This window comes from Mesoplodon densirostris, chromosome 9 (assembly GCF_025265405.1).
Source record: "Mesoplodon densirostris isolate mMesDen1 chromosome 9, mMesDen1 primary haplotype, whole genome shotgun sequence".
NCBI classification, from domain to species: domain Eukaryota; kingdom Metazoa; phylum Chordata; class Mammalia; order Artiodactyla; family Ziphiidae; genus Mesoplodon; species Mesoplodon densirostris.
In genome coordinates, this window is record NC_082669.1 from 56,396,332 (window position 1) to 56,417,056 (window position 20,725).

The 20,725-nt window shown below is 39.9% G+C and overlaps 1 protein-coding gene and 1 pseudogene across 1 annotated transcript in view; one reads left to right on the plus strand and one right to left on the minus strand.

Moving 5' to 3' along the window:
* CALCR (calcitonin receptor) overlaps nt 1-20,725 on the plus strand; it is a 69,270-nt gene that overhangs the window by 34,169 nt on the left and 14,376 nt on the right. The window contains exons 10-11 of the mRNA XM_060107718.1: nt 4,281-4,407; nt 16,390-16,543. Coding sequence (XP_059963701.1) covers nt 4,281-4,407; nt 16,390-16,543 — 281 coding nt within the window. The remainder of the gene's footprint in view (nt 1-4,280; nt 4,408-16,389; nt 16,544-20,725) is intronic.
* Nucleotides 18,102-18,475, minus strand: LOC132496342 (ragulator complex protein LAMTOR3-like; annotated as a pseudogene).

The window sequence follows — 20,725 nt, forward strand, 5'->3', positions numbered from 1 at the left end:
AATTACTCTTGCCTGAAAGTTAACAGAGATATATGCTGAAAGAGAAGTGTGTTCATTGCATTACATTTTCTACATTACATTACATTGACCACGTTGGCCAAAAAAAAAAAAAGTTTTCCACTGGGACCTCTAAAAGGAATATTGATTCATCTATTACTCAGTATTCCCTATTATTCTATTTCATATCTTTATAGAGGATGGATAGATAACTATCTTATATAGTATCCTATTATACATCTCTGGCTGCCTTCCTGTTCCTCCAGAGAAACCATTAAATCAATGGCAGCAAAAACAGCCTCCTTTCTCCCAACCCACCCTTGACATGGCAGGACACCAAAGATAACTGTTGGTCATCTCTTGGCACATGTTCACTCATAGAACAATAGTAATAGGAAAAGAAGCAAGAGTTATGATTGAAAGGGAGTTCCTTAAGGATAAAGATTTTGTGCTAAATCCAAAGATATAAAGTCCTTGTCAGATAGGAAAGATGTATAACATACTGTTCTAAATTTTTCTAGGAGTTTTTTTTTTTTTTTTTTTTTGCGGTACGCGGGCCTCTCACCGTTGTGGCCTCTCCCGCTGCGGAGCATAGGCCCCGGACGCGCAGGCTCAGCGGCCATGGCTCACGGGCCCAGCCGCTCCGCGGCATATGGGATCCTCCCAGACCGGGGCACGAACCCGTATCCCCTGCATCGGCAGGCGGACTCCCAACCACCGCGCCACCAGGGAGGCCCTTTCTAGGAGTTTTAATGCAATTCATTTCACATTCCCTCCTTCCCTCACTCCTCTTGTCCATCATGAACAAGGTATGATACCTAAGTAAAGGAAAACTTAAAGTTGTGCCTTGTCCTGTGATAACAAACTGATCTATACAATCTGCAAGACTCAAGGCAAATATTAAGCACCTTCTCATACAGCTTCAAGATCCTGCAAGCACACATATACATGCATAGGATACCAATAACTTGAAACAAAGTTTTCATTGTGAAAGATTTACACCAGGTAAATTAAAATCATAAATATGACATTTAGCTTTAACTTTAAAGTGTGACATCTTGAGATTCATATGAAAGTAAATCGTTATCTCATCCTCACATGTGAATGACACCTTGATTGGGCCAAGACAGGAGTAGATTATATTGTCTTATCCTCCCACTCTTGGAGAATCTATAGTACTTATAGTTCCCTGTCACTCAGAGTAAGCAACATCCTATCCATCTAAATACCTGTGTTTCTTTTTTTTTTTTTATCAAGAGAAATAAAGTAGAGCTAACATCTGGTTCATGCCATTTCTACTAAAGACATTTCAAGTCTGACAGGAAAATGTCCGCTTCTCTCATGTTCATTCAGGCAACAGGATATTTGTATTGAGAACAATTAAACACATAATTTCTTAAGTTCAGCTAATCCTCTTCAGCATCCTATACCTCTTTCAGAACATTTATTATAATAGTAAATAATTATGTAATATATAAGGTCCCTGAAGGCAGAAGCTGTCTGTTTTGTTCACCCATATATCCCTAGCATCTACAAGAAGGTTTAAATCAGAATGGATACACAGTAATATGTGTTAGATTATTGAAATAATTTTAATAAATTTAAAGTACCTTTAACTTGCTTCAAAAAGCTGAGTGTAAATGTCATCAAGTGAGTGTAGTAAAATTTTTAAAACTCAATAAGGAGAAATTGAAATCTTCAAGAAACAGAGACTCATATATTAGTCATATTCTTCCTTTGGAACCTAACAGTTTATCCAGCTTTAAACCATCACTTTCTCATTGTGTACATAACACAGTACTATATATAGGTTTTACCTAATGTTGAACAATAGGATAATGTCCAATATTAGTTAAGAATCTGGCAAATGTTCAGTATGATACAATGTATGAAATATGAGATCATCTGGCATTTAATGTAATTCTCTGTACTGGAAAAACTGTTTAGTGGTCGTGGCTCAAAGAAAATTGCTATTATATAAAGATTTTTAATGCAAAAAAGAGTATTAAGCCCTACTGTGTGTCAGAAGCTGTCCTAGGTACACAAAACAAATTCCTTTAGCATTTCCATTCTAGTAAGAGAAAATAACAGGCAGTAAACAGATATATGATATGTCAGGAGGCAGTAAGCGTTAAGAAGAAAAATAAAACAGGGATACAAGGACCCAAGAGTAAGCTGGAGGTGGAGGGAGTATATTTTACTTAGGGCAGTTCTGGTTTACATAGGAGACTGAACATTAACTAGTTCTGTAAGCTAATGTCCATTGACAGATTATTGAACTCTACCCAATCCAAAGAAAATCAGGCATGAGAATAACAATGCTGAATGATGCATTCATCCATACTCCTTAGTTATGCATAATGTCAACTGTCGTTGGTTTAAGCCAGGCTGAATCCAATAATGAGAACACAGATATTTGCCTCCCAGTGAGAAGAATTATAAAATGCTATTACGACTGTATGAAAAATGGCAGGTCAGAGGTTTAACAGTTACTTTATGGGAAGAGTTTATGCAGTATAAATGGGCATGATGTTTTACATAAATATTTTTTTCTTTTTAAAGCCTTAAATTTGCATCCTACTTTTTATAGTACTGTTAAAAAACCAACTAGGTTCAGTTTATTTAACAAAATTTTCTGCTGCTACATAAAGTAGCACATGGTAGTGTGTGTGAGAAAAAGAGAGAGAGAGGAAAAGAGAGAAAGTTCTCCTCTAAACCCCATCTTTACCATTGGCTGCCTCCTGCATTCTACCCCTGCTCAACAAGTGGAGGATTTTAAAATATTCTGTATTAACTATTTACTAATACTTGTGCTTCCTGAAGAGTTGAAAAAGGGCTACAATAATCAAAATACACTCTTAACAGTTGCCCTTATTGCTTAAAGTTACTTTTTACTACAGATAATTGACAACTCATTTTTCCTTTGATTTGAAAATATAGGAAAGCATTTTCATGATTCATTTTTCCCCAGAATTTTCTTGTCAAAATGCCTGGGATTCTAGGTTTATTCCATGAAGATTTTTAAGGAGTAGTTACTATGATCACTCATTGGCATCATTAACTGAATGTTAACGTTAAATTTCTCACATTATGCTAAACATTTTTTGACTGGATCAAATATGGTAAACACGAGATCTTAATTCATCTAGGATAATCACTCCAATTTTGTTATAGCCGTCCTGCAGGCTGTCTACATTTGCATCAAAAAGTGAAATAGGAGGGGCTTCCCTGGTGGCGCTAGTGCTTGAGAGTCTGCCTGCCGATGCAGGGGACACGGGTTCGTGCCCCGGTCCGGGAAGATCCCACATGCCGCAAAGCGGCTGGGCCCGTGAGCCATGGCCGCTGAGCCTGAGTGTCCAGAGCCTGTGCTCCGCAATGGGAGAGGCCACAGCAGTGAGAAGCCCGCGTACTGAAAAAAAAAAAAAAAAAAAAAAAAGTGAAATAGGATATTCAAACTAACGTTTATTTAGTTGAACATTCACACAAGTACACAAGTTCAAATTTATGAAGTGGAGGAGAGAGGAATGAAAAATGCAGCAAACCGTTTAGTACGCCAGAGGTGAGACATGGCTGTTCCAACAAGCAGTGCATTTGGATAGGTCCCAGGTCCAAACCACACTGAGCCTCAGCACGAGATCAGATTTGAGACTAGTTAGAATTCTCTGCCTGTGTCTGAGCTCCACCATCAGGAGGACATGGAAAGAAGGAGCCATAGGGTTGATTTCCAGGTGGAATACAAGAAATAAGAAGGTATTAAAAGAAATGATGAAAGAAAAGGATGACAGGAGACTTAATAAAATCTGTGTATGTGATGGGCCAAGGACATGGATTCAATCAGGCTGTCAGGCAGCCTTGTTTCTGACTTCAGGCTCTGTTATCCCATTTGCCACTCAATTTCTGCTGGGTTACATCAGTGGAGAGTCGACGTTTCAACTGAAGCACAACTCCAAACCCTAATAGTTTCTCTTGTAAAAGTCCTTCTCTTAATTAATTTTATGACATTTGTTATAACTGAAAGTGATTTTTATCACTCACTCTTTTAGTTATTGTAGGAAGTCACCCTGAGGACTGAAAACTATGAGCTACCGGAAAACTGTCTGTAAAAATCAGGCAGAAAGGTAGTAATGAGTCTTAAAGATGAAAACAGCTTCATTTATTTCTATATGTTCTTTCCTCTGTTGCTAAAGAAAATATTAAAAATATTTACAAAGTGGGTTTTTTTTTTTCCAGGTACGTTGACATTTTGGCACTGGTTAATGCTTTCTGTTACTTTTTCCATCCAGGAGCCTTAGGTGCCAAAGGGTGACTCTGCACAAGAACATGTTTCTGACTTACATTCTGAATTCTATCATTATCATCATCCACCTGGTTGAAGTTGTGCCCAATGGAGAGCTCGTGAAAAGGGATCCGGTAAGAACTACATGATTTGTTTTCCATTTTATTTTTAAGGATATAGTAAGTATAAATAGTGAACATGGTGTCATTGTCTTACTTAAGCAGCTGTTTACATATATAATAATATTTACTTTTACAGTTGAGTTTTGCATTTAACAAGGCACATCATTTCTGTGTAATTATTGGAAGTAATGGTTATATGCTATAGTAAAGGGCTGGGAATAATAAAGTTATAGCCCAATAAGAATCATACCGTAAATAATGAATTTTCATGACTAATCAATAATTTATTAACATCTATGGGAAGTTCACTGAGCACATATACTAGGTGTACTAAAGCAGTGCTTTGCAGTGGCCCCAGTGTGTCACTAATGGGTTACAGGTGTAACACATTCTGGTGCCAAGCTGGTCTTGGGCCAGTCACTTCAGCTGCAAGTAGCTATGCCTTTACTCTAGTGATTCATATAAATTTTATCGTGTTCTATGTTTGCATGACTTAGAAAAAAGATTTAAATGTCCCTAGTTCAGGCACTGTCGTCTCCCAATCTCTGTTAATGGCCCCCATTAACTGAGCTCAACCAGAAACCAGAGGGCGAGGAAGCCCTGAAGGAGATGTGCAGAGCAACTTCTCCAGGCCCAGGAGCTGGGTAGAGAGTGCATTTGAAAGCACAACAGAAGTTATCCAGCACACAATGAATGGCCAAGGGATATTTTCATTTTTGTTTCTCTGCTTAACTGTGTTATGCAAGCATCTGTAGATAGCCTCATCTTTCAAAACTGGCAGTTGACAGCTCTGCCAACCCAATGACAAAAATGCGTGAAATCTGCCCAGAGCGTGCATCCTGCGTGACAGTGGCATGGCATGGGAAAGCAGCTTAATTTGGCTTCTAATGGATCCACAGTGCTAATAATTTTTGCAGTGTGAATACATCCAGAAAGGCATTGTGATCCATCTTTTAAAACCATGGCATCTGTTATTGAGAGAGTCGTGTCTTAGGTGCAGAATGGGTTTACCTTGATGAGTTTTCGTCTTTCATGTCAACTGATTTTAAGAAAAGTAATCTCATTTCACTTAATCCTCACAAGACCCCAGCGAAGGGTGGATATTCTCCCCATTATTTTTTTAACATCTTTATTGGCGTATAATTGCTTTACAATGGTGTGTTAGTTTCTGCTTTATAACAAAGTGAATCAGCTATACATATACATATATCCCCATATCTCCTCCCTCTTGCGTCTCCCTCCCACCCTCCCTATCCCACCCCTCTAGGTGGTCACAAAGCACCGAGCTGATCTCCCTGTGCTATGCGGCTGCTTCCCACTAGCTAGCTATTTTACATTTCATAGTGTATATATGTCCGTGCCACTCTCTCACTTCGTCCCAGCTTACCCTTCCCCCTCCCCATGTCCCAAGTCCATTCTCTGCATCTGCATCTTTATTCCTGTCCTGCCATCTCCCCATTATTAACTGAGTAAATGGAGGCTCAGTGAAGGCACGTGTCCTACACACCGTGGATAGTTAGACGTAGATAGTTGTCCTACCCACCATGGATAGTTAGATAGATAGATTCAAACCCAGACCTGTCCCACGCAGAAGCCCATCCTCTCTCCTCTGTACCACATGGTGCTCTTGATTATCTTGATTTCTTTCCTTAGGAAGATTGTTCTTAAAGATATTGGCTCAGCCATTTCAAAGTAATGGTTCTCCATAATTAGACAAGCACACTCCATTTCATTAGAGAAGCTGACTCCCACTAAGATTAAAACAGGTGTAGAAGCCATTAACCAAGAATATCTCAGCAAAGAAAACTCAAATTTGGGGCATCCCATTTCCCATTAAATATGAAAACCCTGAGAAAATTACTATCTGTACAAAGTAGGCCAGGAAATGGCACTTTAGTTATTGAACAATCAGCCCACCAACCTGGGAGCAGAGGTCTTGTCATTCTTGAATAGACTCTCTCCCATCTCTCTTGTGCGGGGTCTCACACCCACATGTCATGCCTCCAGCCCACCCTCTGGATGTAGGGTAATGGGGGCTTTTCATCCATTATGAGATCATACTAAACCTGTTATCCTCCTGAAATAGTATACATTCAGGACTTTTTCTGAGTTCACTATTAAATTGTAGAAGCCATTTAACCTTATCCATCAAATGAGAGCAATAAAAACTGCCCTTACTTCCAAGGGGTTGTCCCAGAGTCCCAAAGAAGCATAAAGCTTTTAAAAATTCCCAAGAGCGTGATATTGCAAACGATTGCTCACAAGGTAACTGCTAACCCTTGCCCTGTGGCTAGCTCCCTAGGTCCCTGCACATGACTTTCCCAACCAACCTGTTACTCTATTCGTTTTCTTAGACAGGTAAGTTATCATTGACAGATGTTTTCACTTTCATAGGTACTTTAGGGACAGACATTCCTAGGTACTCTGGCAGTCACAGCACACAGGCTGCCTCCTAGCCACCAAGCAGCCAGCTCAGCTCTGCCTTCCAGCTCCCCTATTGCCTCGAAACCTTTAATAAAGCCTGTAAGCAGGTATCTAGGGACCTGGCTTAGCCACAAAGCAGCTGATTCCCTGGGAGAATGTGAGCATAGGGGAGTCAGAGAAATTAATAGGAAGCTTTCTTCTGGATATGGAGATGGGAGGGTGGCTCTCTCACATTAGGCATTCTCAAGGTGACGTAAGTTTGAAAAACTGCAAAGAAGTTTATCTTTATGGCATGACTAACACCGGGTTCTCCTAATCAATATATTTTTAACCTAACAGACTTAGGTTTTTTTTTTTTTTTTTTTTTTTTTTTTTTTTTTAGCTATGCAAGAGCAAACTTCCTAGGAAAAAACTATAAAACTCTTGAAAGGTAGAACTTCATCCAATCAATCAAGTGTTTATTGAGCACCCCAAACTCAAATTTTAGTCTTCAGGCTGAACTAAATTCATATCATTTGGGGGAAATATCTATTTATGACATTCTCTTCACAATCCCTAGGAATATGCCCAGCCTCACATAGAAACAGCTGCCTACGTCTTGCAACTATATATGTGAGACTCAGTCATTTATCTACCTATTTCAAAGTGTGTGTATGTCTCTTTTTTAGTGGAAAACAAAGGAGAAAAAAGTCTGGTTTTGCTCTGTGTGCCTGAATGAGAAGTCTCTTTTCCTCTGAGATTCAAATGAGAATAAGCCACCAATCACAGCCCACTTACAGTGGAAAACGGGGCGTGTGTGAGCACACTTCGCCCTCTTCCACATTTCCAAATGTCTGTTTTCTTCCATAGGACAGAATTTGGAAACATGTGCCTTTCACCAAATACATATAAATAGCATAGGCTAAAAACCAAAGACCACAACGACAAAAATTAATTGACGTTTGTAAATTGTGAAGCATACAACTGGCCCATAGGAAAAAAACTAGGACATTTGTTGTTAGTACTTTCTCTGTTTGAACAGTCTTTGTTTTCCAGTGAGATTTTGGTACATCTCTTATCTAATCCTCCACGTACAACACAGGACTGCTCTCTCTAGGCAGGCAAAATTAGTTCAAGAAAGGGTAGGGGTCTTTCCTGGTGGCGCAGTGGTTGAGAGTCTGCCTGCCGATGCAGGGGACACGGGTTCGTGCCCTGGTCCGGGAAGACCCCACATGCCGCGGAGCGGCTGGTCCCGTGAGCCATGGCCGCTGAGCCTGCACGTCCGGAGCCTGTGCTCCGCAATGGGAGAGGCCACAACAGTGAGAGGCCCGCGTACCGCAAAAAAAAAAAAAAAAGAAAGAAAGTAGGAAAGAACTCTCAGGTAGATATTATCTTGTATGTTATTCATCATTGAAACTGCTTATTTACTATTTCCAAGAGAGACATAGGTCTTAAACTTTGTATTGTACCTTATCTTGAAAATGCGTATTCTGTCATAAATGCTATCATAGAAGTCTAATTTCTTGAGGATCTTTTCCTATCCAAATGACTATTAAAGTAAATTGCAGCTGGAACTACAAATGCAGGCATTAAGAATAAAGGAACTGTTGTAATATATTTGAATACCCAGGGGATAAACAAGAACTAGGAAAGGTTTAACCAGGTTTAACTAGAAAAACCCCATCTTTCCCAGCAATAAAATTCCCCACCTTTAAAAAGACAGAGAAAATAACATCCAAATATTGAGAGTCATGTCATCAACGTATTACTAAGTCATGTGCAAAATCAGATACTCTAAATAAATTATATGAAATGCTGCATTTTTCTTGAAAAACTGACATTCCAGAAAACACTAGATTAAGGTCCTCCCTAGCCAAGAAAAGTGGAGATAATAAAGAAAAACCCAAGAAAGAAGAGACAGACAAAAAAAATTAGCAGAAGAAATTTTTGAAAAAGGGAAGATATTAGACATTTTCAGTCTATAAATATTTATTGAAATTGCAATTAACATGAAAAACATAACCAAAGTCATAAACTAAAGCACATCCATCAGCACTCCATCTATCTGTGATTCAAGCATATGTCTCTTTTCTATAAAAAAGAATACATAATTTTCTATATAAAAAAGAATATATGGGGCCTCCCTGGTGGCGCAAGTGGTTAAGAGTCCGCCTGCCGATGCAGGGGATACGGGTTCGTGCCCCGGTCTGGGAGGATCCCATATGCCGCGGAGCGGCTGGGCCCGTGAGCCATGGCCGCTGGGCCTGCGCATCCGGAGCCTGTGCTCCGCAACGGGAGAGGCCACAACAGTGAGAGGCCCACATACCGCAAAAAGAAAAAAAAAAAAAAAAAAAAAAAGAATATATAATTTTAAAAGACTTTCTTTCTTAAGCAAACTAAAGACAGAATTGTGGGTTGTTTTTTTTCCATTTTGACCCAATTCTCAGGTCACTGAATCAGTAGTTAAGAGGTAAAAATATTTTCCTTCCCAGTGCCCAAGGGGATATATTAAAAAGAAAGTTATTTCTTGTAAAAGGAGGCTGCATTATCCCAGTGCTTTCACACTACTTCTGTAAGGGTTTATTTTGTTGGGGGCAAAAGAAAACAGTGTTCTCACTCCTCAGCAGGAATCCCAGTGGGTTTATGGTCCCTTTCCCATCAAAGTAGTCAGTCTCTTCCCTTGAAAGTTTTTTGGTTGGGCAGATTCTCTCCTGTAAAACCAAGGGTGAGAATCTTATTCCTTCACACAACTCTTTTTTTTTTAAGTTAAACTCAAAATAACTCATCGAATAAATAAGGGCTGAATAAATCCTCCGTTTATTGAGTGATGTGAAAATTGCCCCTTGTCATTTGTGTCATTTGAACATTTCATTTCTATAATATCTAAAATTTCATTTTCTTGTTCTGTCTGCTTATTTGATGATCTTCATGTAGAGAGTTAGGAGGTAGAATTAAAAGCATTGTTCTTGCTGCATCTAAAGGAAGCTGGCAGCATACTAGTCATTTTCTAGAAAGAAATGTCTCTCTGAACTTTTTATCTGAGTCTGAAAGGGACAACACAGTGAGATTAGTTTTTACTGGGAACCTGAGCATTTACCTCAAAAGCCAAAACAATTGGGTCACATTTTCTATAGCCTCTTATATAAGTAAAGTCAAATGAGTCCCAAGTTCTGAAAACCAAAGTGAATTTCTTCTAAGTCTCACTTGTTCAGGACAGTTGAGCCAATAGGCTATGTCAGAACGTCATCTTAGTCACAGGAAGATCAGCTTGGAATGGATGCTCAGAAGTGAGGCACTAGAAACTGATGAAACCACGGGTGGAAACTTGACTCCTCCCACCTAGCCCAGAGGAGGCTGGTGGGAGGGAGAGCATGTAAATGTGAGGGAGGTGACAGCGATAGCAGAGTTTTTGAGATGAGAGATCGAATGGCAGATAAAACTGTATTGGAAGTATCCATTTTGGTAGCCTATGAAAGACATTAGATAGAGAATGAAAAGTATGATGGATTTGAGGGACAGTGCAGAGAGAATAATGCCAAGACACGGTAATGAATTGAGGTATCTTACCCTGGTCGTTTATGCTATTTCACTTTACTTACATTTCAAAGCCAATAAATGGTCTTTTAACCAAGATCATATGGTACAGAAAAGTATAGAGGATTTCTTTATTCCTTTTAAAATTTATTATTTATGATCAACCACGTTTCCATATGGATTTGAAGAATTATTCCTAAAATGGCTATAAACATCAACCCAATCTCCAGTTTCTCTCACCTGACCAGTCTGGGTGATACCTCTGCACGAGAAATTAGTCACCTACAAATGGTATCTTGTGGTATGGTTTATGTAGTGCGTCTTCATCTCAACATTTGCAGCTTGTTTCCCTTGCTTTGAGAAAGCTGTTATGAATGTCATGCAGCACTTCTTATAGATTTGTTTTCATTCTCAAAAAACTTTCAGTTGAGTTACTAGAAGTTTTGTACACTCCCTTGGGTATGTTGGTTAATTGTTAGAAAGTTTTGGAGCAATAATCAATTTGATATTAGCTGTGTTCAGGCGGATTGCTCCAAATACTACAGGATTGTTCTCGCTGAACTGCAGGATCTCAGATCCCAGCTCTTCTACTTACAGATTAATCTTGAGCAAGTTACTTAACCTCACTGTGCTTCACTTTCTTGATAGAGATATCAATAATAATAGTACCTTTCTCAAAGAGTTGCTTGTGAGGATTAAATGAACCAATATACTTAAGATCCATAAATCCATTTAAGAGTCAGAACTCTCAAATGTTAGCTATTATTATTTATAAATCCACCCACAGCATGGATTTTTTTTTTTTTTTTTTTTTTTTTTTGCGGTACGCGGGCCTCTCACCGTTGTGGCCTCTCCCGTTGCGGAGCACAGGCTCCGGACGTGCAGGCTCAGCAGCCATGGCTCACGGGCCCAGCCACTCCACGGCATGTGGGATCTTCCTGGACTGGGGCACGAACCTGCGTCTCCTGCATCGGCAGGCGGACTTTCAACCACTGTGCCACCAGGGAAGCCCCTAGCTATTATTATTTATACTAGAGTTGTTACCATTGTCATGGACTTAAGCACTCATCATTTTCTAACTGTGGTACTCAGTTCCATTTCTGTGTTAATACACCATGGGAGGTGTGGAAACTCAGAGCATGTGTAAAATACTGCTTAAATCTAAAAGGACTAAGTGTGAAAGCAGAATGCACATACTCAGAGGTTTTAGATCACAAATAACCAAAAAGGGCTGTGGCCTAAGCCTGAGCATATAAAACTCATTCAGTCATGGCTTGAAAATCCCCAGTGAAGAGTGATAATATCCTCATTACAGCATGTAGGCAAAGACCCGTGAGTATAGCAAGCTGTTAATTTTTATTCCCCTGCCACATTTCTAACAGGCTTTTTTTTTTCCCCCATCATGTTTTCTGTTTTCTCTGGCTTTGTTTCCTGAACACTTCCGGAGTATTTCCTTTGCCAATTTCTGGATCATTTTCCAGTGTATTTATCTCAAATGGGACTTTTTTCTCCAGTGTTTTTTTTTTTTCTAAACACACCCAATCGTGACTACAGTTGCACAGATTCAAACTTATTTTCTCTGAGGCTTTATCAGAAATCAGCCCAGGATTGCATGACAGACTCACATTTAATTGAAAACGTTATATCTTTAAATTTCTCTAGAGAAGGACTGCAGTAGTTTCCTACAAAGTTAATGCTGACTTTCTGACTGGGGGATTTTTCTCCTTCATTCAACTAGCGTTAAAGACTGTACAAGTTGACAGTTTTCAAGTTGAAATGAAAGCCTTTTGCCCTTTGGTTTATCAACTGCACTGGCATCTTGACAAACATTTCTGTAATTCCTCCTCATGAAGTTTTAGTATACATGTGAATCAAATTCAGGACATTTCTCATTGCATTGTGAGTCTACTGGAACAAGAAGCTTGTGCTCTTTGATGGTTAGAGTTATAGGTCCTGGAAGGCCAGCAAGTAACCAAAACAGGAGTCAGGTACTGAGTAAACTCCCTCTGTACCCTAAACCTATTCAAAGTGTGCCCCATTGTCCAATAGCATCAGCATCACTCGGTACTTAACTTAGAAATGCAGAATCTACCACCCCATGCTAGATCTTCTGAATCAGAATCTCTGCTAATGGGACCCACAGTCTGTGTTTTAACAAGCTCTCCCAGTGATTCTGATGCATGCTAAAATTTGAAAAAGCACTACTATAAACTTTTTCATTATTTATATTTGAACTGGATATTTTTGGAGAGCTTCATTATTACATCACTGCTTTCAAGAACTCCTTTCAGGGCCTCCCTGGTGGCGCAGTGGTTAAGAGTCCGCCTGCCGATGCAGGGGATACGGGTTCGTGCCCCGGTCTGGGAGGATCCCATATGCCGCGGAGCGGCTGGGCCCGTGAGCCATGGCCGCTGGGCCTGCGCATCCGGAGCCTGTGCTCCGCAACGGGAGAGGCCACAACAGTGAGAGGCCCGCGTACCGCAAAAAGAAAAAAAAAAAAAAAAAAAAAAAAAAAGAACTCCTTTCAATAACCCATGCCCACACCCTTTAGAGTTTAATTTCAAGTGGTAGATGAAAGGGCATTTCAAGCTTGTAAGATGTATGAAGGAATGGAGAGGAAAAAGGTAAGCCATGTGTCCTTTCTAGTTCTCTGTGTATCAAAATCACTCTCACACTTCAAAAGAGAGCTGGGAAAATTACTGACCTAATCAAATATCAGTCTCATTGGATCCATTCACTTTTATAGACAAACAATAGTAGTTTCTCTCCACAGTATTTCCCATTCCAGTTCTAAGCAGTTCAGGGAAGATAATGGAGTTGCAACCTCCATTCCCCAAAAGTGTATGCCCACATGAGGTGGAATGATATATACACCACTGAAACAGAGGCAGAACAACCTATAGACACAGTGCTGGAGATCACCAGAACCTACACCAAAGTTTATTTCTGCTTTAAAGCAAGATTTAGCAGAAATAAACTTGGCAGCTTTGATTCGGTACAAAGTATTATGGAGTTAGTACGCTTTAGGCCATTTCAAACTAATTTTTCAATATTTTTAGTTATTTATTAATATATTTGTATAGTGGGGGATGTGGTTTTAACTGTTTGCCATAAGTTTTCAAACATGCTTCTGATAGCCCCCAGTAACCAAAGAGAGACCCTCCTAGCATACTCTTCATTTTGCTACAATATTGTTCATGCAAATTCGAGAAGTAAATTTATAGTTAGCCACCTCTTTTGCTATAAATTAGTCTGTATAGCAGCCCCCAAATAATGCAGAAATTGGAGGAAGAGCAGAATGCTTGACGACGCTTAATAATTCGTTCAACTTTGGCAGAATCTACTAGTTCATTCCTTGTTAATTTTCTCACAAATTGAATGGATTATTTAATGTTAATAACACAAACCCCATTAGTTTGATTCATTTATTTGCTATGATCTAGGTGCCAGGCTTTGCTATGTACCTGAAAAAAGAATTTTTAATGGTATTAATGTTGATTACAGAAATCACCTGTTTTAGAAGTCATTGTGCATGGCTGCATTTATGTATTTCTGTATTCATCTCCCCTCCAGAAGATGACTTTCTCAATTGCAAGCACTGAACTTTGTCTTCGCAATTCTAGGACCTAGTCCAGGATTGAACACACAAAAAAATAAGCATAGTTTCTTCATGAAATTTAGCCACCATTTTGAAAAATCAAAGGATCTTAAATAATAACATGTGTTTAACCAAACTCTAGCAGAATGTCCTTTAAGAAATAGTTGGTTGTGGGCTTCCCTGGTGGCGCAGTGGTTGAGAGTCCGCCTGCCGATGCAGGGGACACGGGTTCGTGCCCCGGTCTGGGAAGATCCCACATGCCGCGGAGCGGCCAGGCCCGTGAGCCATGGCTGCTGGGCCTCCGCATCCACAGCCTGTGCTCCACAACGGGAGAGGCCACAGCAGTGAGAAGCCCATGTAATGCAAAAAAAAAAAAAAAAAAAGAAATAGTTGGTTGTTATTTTGAATTCTCCCTTGCCAAATTTTTTAAAGCCCAACAAAAACAAAACATCTCACAATTTTTTCCTTATTATGCTACTGTATCTAGCCATATAGAACATAACTACAGTGAATAATGAGGATTGGCTGCATATAAAATGTGAAGTCAAAGCTGCTTTGGATGACACAGAGCCCCAGCTTTTCCCTGGGCCATCATCTTTGCCCTCTTCTTATCCCTTCCTCTACAAATGGCAGCCACCAAAGCTTCTGCTCTGGATCTCTTGATCCAGAAGGAATAGGGTTTTCAAGTAAGAGTAGTCTTTAAAATGAATCCAGAGTATCACCTGAATTTCTTATTTTACTTGTTTGTCATGTGCACATAGCAAGTATTTGCTTAGCAAACTAATAATAATATTAAATAATGCCAATTAGGAAGGTAATCAGATAAAGTCAGTGCCTTTGTAAGCCAATATAAATTACTTTTAGATTACCTGATGTTTTGAATTATCTGCACTACTGTTCCACTTTGGTCAGAATCAGAGGTTGATTCTATCTCTGAAAATATACTATCTGCCCTCTCATGGACCCAGCTGGCTGCTTCTTACGTTCAATGAGTTCTGAAAGGACTCAGTGCATCAGATTCCCAGTAAATGAATTACTATTGCTATGCATTGAATAGAAATAAGTGGTCCTGAAAAGGTTACTGCAATACTGAAAGTCACTTTCTGGCTAATTTGCTTTGTAAAAAAGAAGGCCTGGGGCTTCCCTGGTGGCGCAGTGGTTGGGAGTCCGCCTGCCGATGCAGGGGACACGGGTTCGTGCCCCTATCCCGGAAGATCCCACATGCCGCGGAGCGGCTGGGCCCGTGAGCCATGGCCGCGGAGCCTGTGTGTCCGGAGCCTGTGCTCCGCAACGGGAGAGGCCACAACAGTGAGAGGCCCGCGTACAGCAAAAAAAAAAAAAAAAAAAAAAAAAAGAAGGCCTGAAATCCAGTCAGATTCAAAATGTAAAGCAGAGCATTTGATAAAATAATAATGCAAGTAATCATCCCTAATATGTAAAGTCTTGCATGCTAAATTGTTCTTATTTTTGTTGTTGTTAGAGGGAGTCAAGCACAGCTAAATACCTTAGGGTAGTGTTCCTCAACCAGGGACATTTTCCTCTCCAGGGGACATCTGGTAACGTCTGGAAATATTTTTGATTGTTATGACTGGGTAGAGGATGCTACTGGCGTCTAGGGGATAGAGGTCAGGAATATTGCTAAACACCCATCAACACACAGGACAGCCCCACGACAAAAAGTATCCAGTCCAAAACATCGATAGTGCCAAGATGACAAGCCCTACTCTAGAGGTGCCAAGGAAACTATTTAGGGTGTTTTGTTATGTAGTTTAAGCAATAATTATTTCTGTACAGACAATATGTAGTTAATCTTGATTGCTCCAGAAATGTGGATCCCACATCAGTACTGAGTACCAAGCGAGGTTTCCATCCTCCTCTCTGTGTCCCAAACACATGGACCCCCATATAGAAACTAAGGCTCCCTTATGAAAGTAAAATCACATCAGTTGGGCTCAGCATAGCTCCTGGCTCATATATGAGAAATGAACCACCTGGTTCTCTCCTCTTTTACTGCTAAGTAAACATCACTAGCAGATCAGTGAACTTCAGGAGAGCATTAACAATTTCTGTGTTATTCTCCTCACTGGCCATAGAAAAGGGGCCCTAAAAGTTGTGGGACAAATCCTTGGATGCTATCAAAAATTATGGGTCTCAGACACACTACAGGAAAAATAAACCTGTCTAGACTATATAAGTAACCAGGATGTAATGAGAAAAGAACATTTGGGAGACTAGGCTTCCATTGCCCTTGTTGGCTGTTTGTTTACATGTAATACTAATAACCTATGAACTATTACTCTTGATTTCTGAATCTAGACGGTGACACGTTGATAGACATTTGGGGAAACTGCCTTTCAGGCTGAATGCAGATACTTTGGCTCATTCTCACGTTCACCCTCTGTTCTCGGCCAAATTGTTACAGATGTCTTCCACTGAGTATCTCCATTTCTTTCCAACAGCCGATCTGCAAGATTTTGCACTTTTTTCACCAGTACATGATGTCGTGCAACTATTTCTGGATGCTCTGCGAAGGGGTCTATCTTCACACACTCATCGTGGTGTCTGTGTTTGCTGAGGGACAACGCATGTGGTGGTATTATGTCCTGGGCTGGGGTATGTATTTTCTGCAGCTGAGTTTTGAGCCACCTTTACCTCTGTCTGTATATTCACAGTCTTCTAGTCTTGGTCAGAGAGCAGGCAGGGGCTGAGGTCCTTTGAGGAGAGACGGGACACAGGTGCTGGCAGGAGTTCAGTCTCCAGGAGAACTTGGTAGAAGCTTTTTAACAAGTTCACATGGACTGTGATAGCGGGAAGGTGAGTGCAGTGAAGGAGAGGTATGACTATGAGAATGTCCTCAGGAAACAAACCCAGCTAACAGATGGACTGAAAACATGCGCTGATTGAGAGATCTGATTAGACCCCCTTCAGTTTTATTTATCACCTGTTTGTAGAGCAAAGGAGAATTTCACATTTTGAATTCTGTACTCCCCTACCCTGGACCCACTTCCCTTCCTCAAGAGTGTTCCTTCCTGTCAATCCATCAGCAGGACTCCTCTAGTGAAGGTTCAGGAAGTGGAGTCCAGCTAAGCAATAGACATAACCACATGGGCCTCCAAGTAGAACCTACCTGACCTCACAGTGCATGGCAATGGCTTTGAAAAGCTTATGGTGGGACTGTTTGAAGTGTGGCTACTTCTTCTTTTTTTTTTTTTTTTAAGGCTCATGGATGAGGTTTATTTTCCAATTGATAGTTTATGTTAGGTGAAACAGTCTCCAAACCAGACGAGAAACAGTCACTTATTCATGTGGTTGAAAGAGTGAATTAAGTTAATTGTAGTCTTTAAACATTTAAAAACAGTCTGGGGGAAAAAATGCTATGTAGTGCTCAAACTGTACTTTTAAAAATACTATTTTATTTATACTCAAGTATGAAAAAAAGGGCTATACTACCATGTTTACATACATACCAATATTGGAAACAATTCAATAATGAATCACATCTAAATTTTATAAAGAATACACAAACATTAAAAAACACTGGTTATAGAAAGCAGAATAGAAGAAAAAACGATTAGCTATGATTTTCATTTCCATTAAAGAGCAGCACCCTCTGAGAAGAATCAAATCAGTTAGTAATACTCACCTATACTGCAAAATAATATATACAAAGGAAAGTTAGTGATTGTACTGATTTTATTACTTTTACTAAGCCATTTTATCTTCCTCACACTCAATGCAAAGAAAATAATATGAAGAAAAATATGTTCTCACCATTCACAATAAAAAGAGTCTGCTTCATTCTGCAGGCCTGGCATATTGTACAATAGAGAGCACTTCATGGCTGAAGTGGATCAAAGTATCATTTTGATTCTGAGCCACCGAATAGAATCTCATGAATATTTGGTGACTGGATTAACTCCATAGGAGCTGTGATAGACTGAACCATTTCTGTGGAATCCCCAGATCTCTCAAATAAGAAAAGGCCCTACACAAGAAAAAATAGCAATCAATCTGTCCATAAATTCTATCTATAGGCTCTTTCTCTAGTGTAAGGTGGAAAAAGGGGCCCTTTCTTGAGTACACGGATAAAAGTGTTGCTGTAGTTTAAAGATTGCTGGATTGACACTGTCTGATATAATGAAAATAAGGTATACATAGAAACCACTGCCAGATTAAGAAACTTCCACAACTTGTCTCAATTCTTCAAATAATGGAGCAAGTTCCTTTTCTAGGCTGACGATTAGTCCTATACTAGCATTGCTGCTGGCTATGAAACTCACCACCAAAGGTAAACGATTGCATTGAACCAACCTGGTAGGTGTTATAGTAACAGGTGATACTTTTATTTTTTGAAAATCCAAGTTTGCTCCCTTGGTCTGTTGCAAGGGCAAAAGTAGACAAGAAACCAGGTCTCAAAGCAAGCTCTGGAGCATTATCATTGGCCACTTTAATGAAAGGCACTCCACCTCTATCTGATACAACAATAGCATGGAGCCCCTCAACATGTAATTTTTTATACGGGAATCATTGTAGGTCATCCGCCATCATGAACCCCTTTCTCTGGCAGGATCAACCTCCACGCCTGGGTTTCTAGGCTGCCTGCTTCTCTGAGCTGTCACTTCAGAGGACAGCTTCTGAGACAGCTTCCTCTAAAAGCCACTGTCACATGATTTGTGAGGTGTGGCTACTTCTGTACAAATTGACTAAGGTAGGGTGCTGAGGTCCTTGGGGACTCTCTAGAATTGTTCCCTTTCCCCGAGGGCTGCTAAAAGAACAGCTCCACTGCTGGAAGGGAAGCAGACAGATAGTAAGGTAGTGAGAGGGAAAAAGCTCTGGGACAAAAACACATTCAGTGAAACTTCCATAGTGGAGGAGGATCCCAAGGGCCATTCCACACTGTCTATAGAGCCAAGGGCTGCCCTTACTCTCCACTGACAGGGTGACTATGACTCTTGGAGCAAAAGCTGTGGATTGCCTTCAGCTAAGCCTGACTTTTAATGCAGCATTTGGGGGAGCCCCTAAAATATCCATAAGAGGCAAGATTTCATGAGGAGGGAGGATAATCCGAGGGCTCTCTGAAAACATCACGCTCTGTAGTTAAACCCCTGCCCAACAGATATTGTTACCAACTGTATAGAAATGCCTCAGGGAAGTCATGTAAGCAGCCGAAAGTCTTCTCCACGATTTATGCCAGGGATGGCCCTATGCAATATTCATTTACTTGTCAACCCTCCCTCATAGGAACACATGGATTTTAACCAAGTATCAATACATTACCCAAACCCAATGGGATAATCCTTTAATGGTGGGTCAATAGGGCAGATATTTGGGTTGCCTCAAAGTTGAACGGATGATGCTACAGCTCTTTGGTTGTAAGTAACAGATAATAAGATATTCTAATTTAATCAGAAAGAGAAATTCTCACACTCTAGAGTATCTCATGAAAGTCAAGAGCCAAAATGCAGTGGGGCTACTAAAAGGGCTGTACCTTGGCAACAGCCCAGCATCCTGGATTTTTTTAACCATCCAGTAAGGTTAGAAATCAAGCTTGTGACTATCCTGCCCATCCCACATCAGGTGCTAGGTCCTCCTGTTTTTCTCTGTCCTCAAAAGAGGCCAGCATACAATCAAACTTGTTTTTTGTTGTTTTTTCTCTTAGTCCCTGCCTTCCACAAGAAGCCCCTCTTTCCTTTCCCTGCCCTTCTCAGCTTCATACATACCCCCCAGTGATCTCTAGTCTTCTGAAACTGGTCATGCCAGGAATCAACTAGCTACAATTTAATTCCCCCCAATAGCAATTCTGATTATCACAATAATAATGATTGCTACTGGTCAGATGCCTTCAAACTGAAAACCTGAAAATAACATCTCCCCCTGGCCCCCCGCCACAGACACGATTTCTGTCTGATCTAGTTTACTTATTTCCTTTGAAGTAAAATGTATGGCATACTTCTTGTACCAATTTTGACTATTTAAAAACATCTGTCTGCCACACTCAGAAAATTTCTCATGGAAGGAAAAGGCTGCAAATTTATTCTTGCTTGTGACATTCAGCAGAGATGAGAGCACCCTGGAAGGAGCAATTTATACTGCTTTTTCCATACTGATGCATTGTGAATTCGTTATAAAACTTTCAGCATCATCGTAGTCAGCTCTTTGAAGACATCTGCTTAACACACATGTACATGTGTGTTACAATTCAAAGGAAAAAAGAACAAGCTGTTGTATCAAAAAGAAGGTAATGAAAATAAGTAAAATATTTATGGGATATCTTAATCAGAGAATACTTAAAACTTTATCAGAATGATTCAAGCAGAATCCTAAGGAACATCACATTCAGTAAGGTAAGCACAGAATCGTCCATTTAAAAGAATGAGGATTTAAATTTCCATAGATGTTTAGAAAGATAGTCAACAAGTATAGTTCTAAAATGTAATTTTTTTTTAACATGCTTGGGCTAAATCTATCTTTCTCCACTCCTGCACACACTAAAATTCCACCAAACTGTTTACCATTCAAAAATCACAGTACCAAATCTCAATTCTGAGAACAAAATTGTAAGACAGCTATGATGACTTCTTTTAAAGCAATAGCCTTCTCTTAGAACTTCAGGCAAGCATTATCTTTGGATGGGAGGAAAACAAGTAAAATTACAACCAAAATAAATTCTCAACAAAAATAGTTTCACAGAAACTTTAAAGAATTTAATAGAGCAGAGAATAAGAAATTTCTAGTGGATATTTTTATTGTCCTTTTGAAATTATTTTCACACCAAAACAGTACAATGGGTCCTAA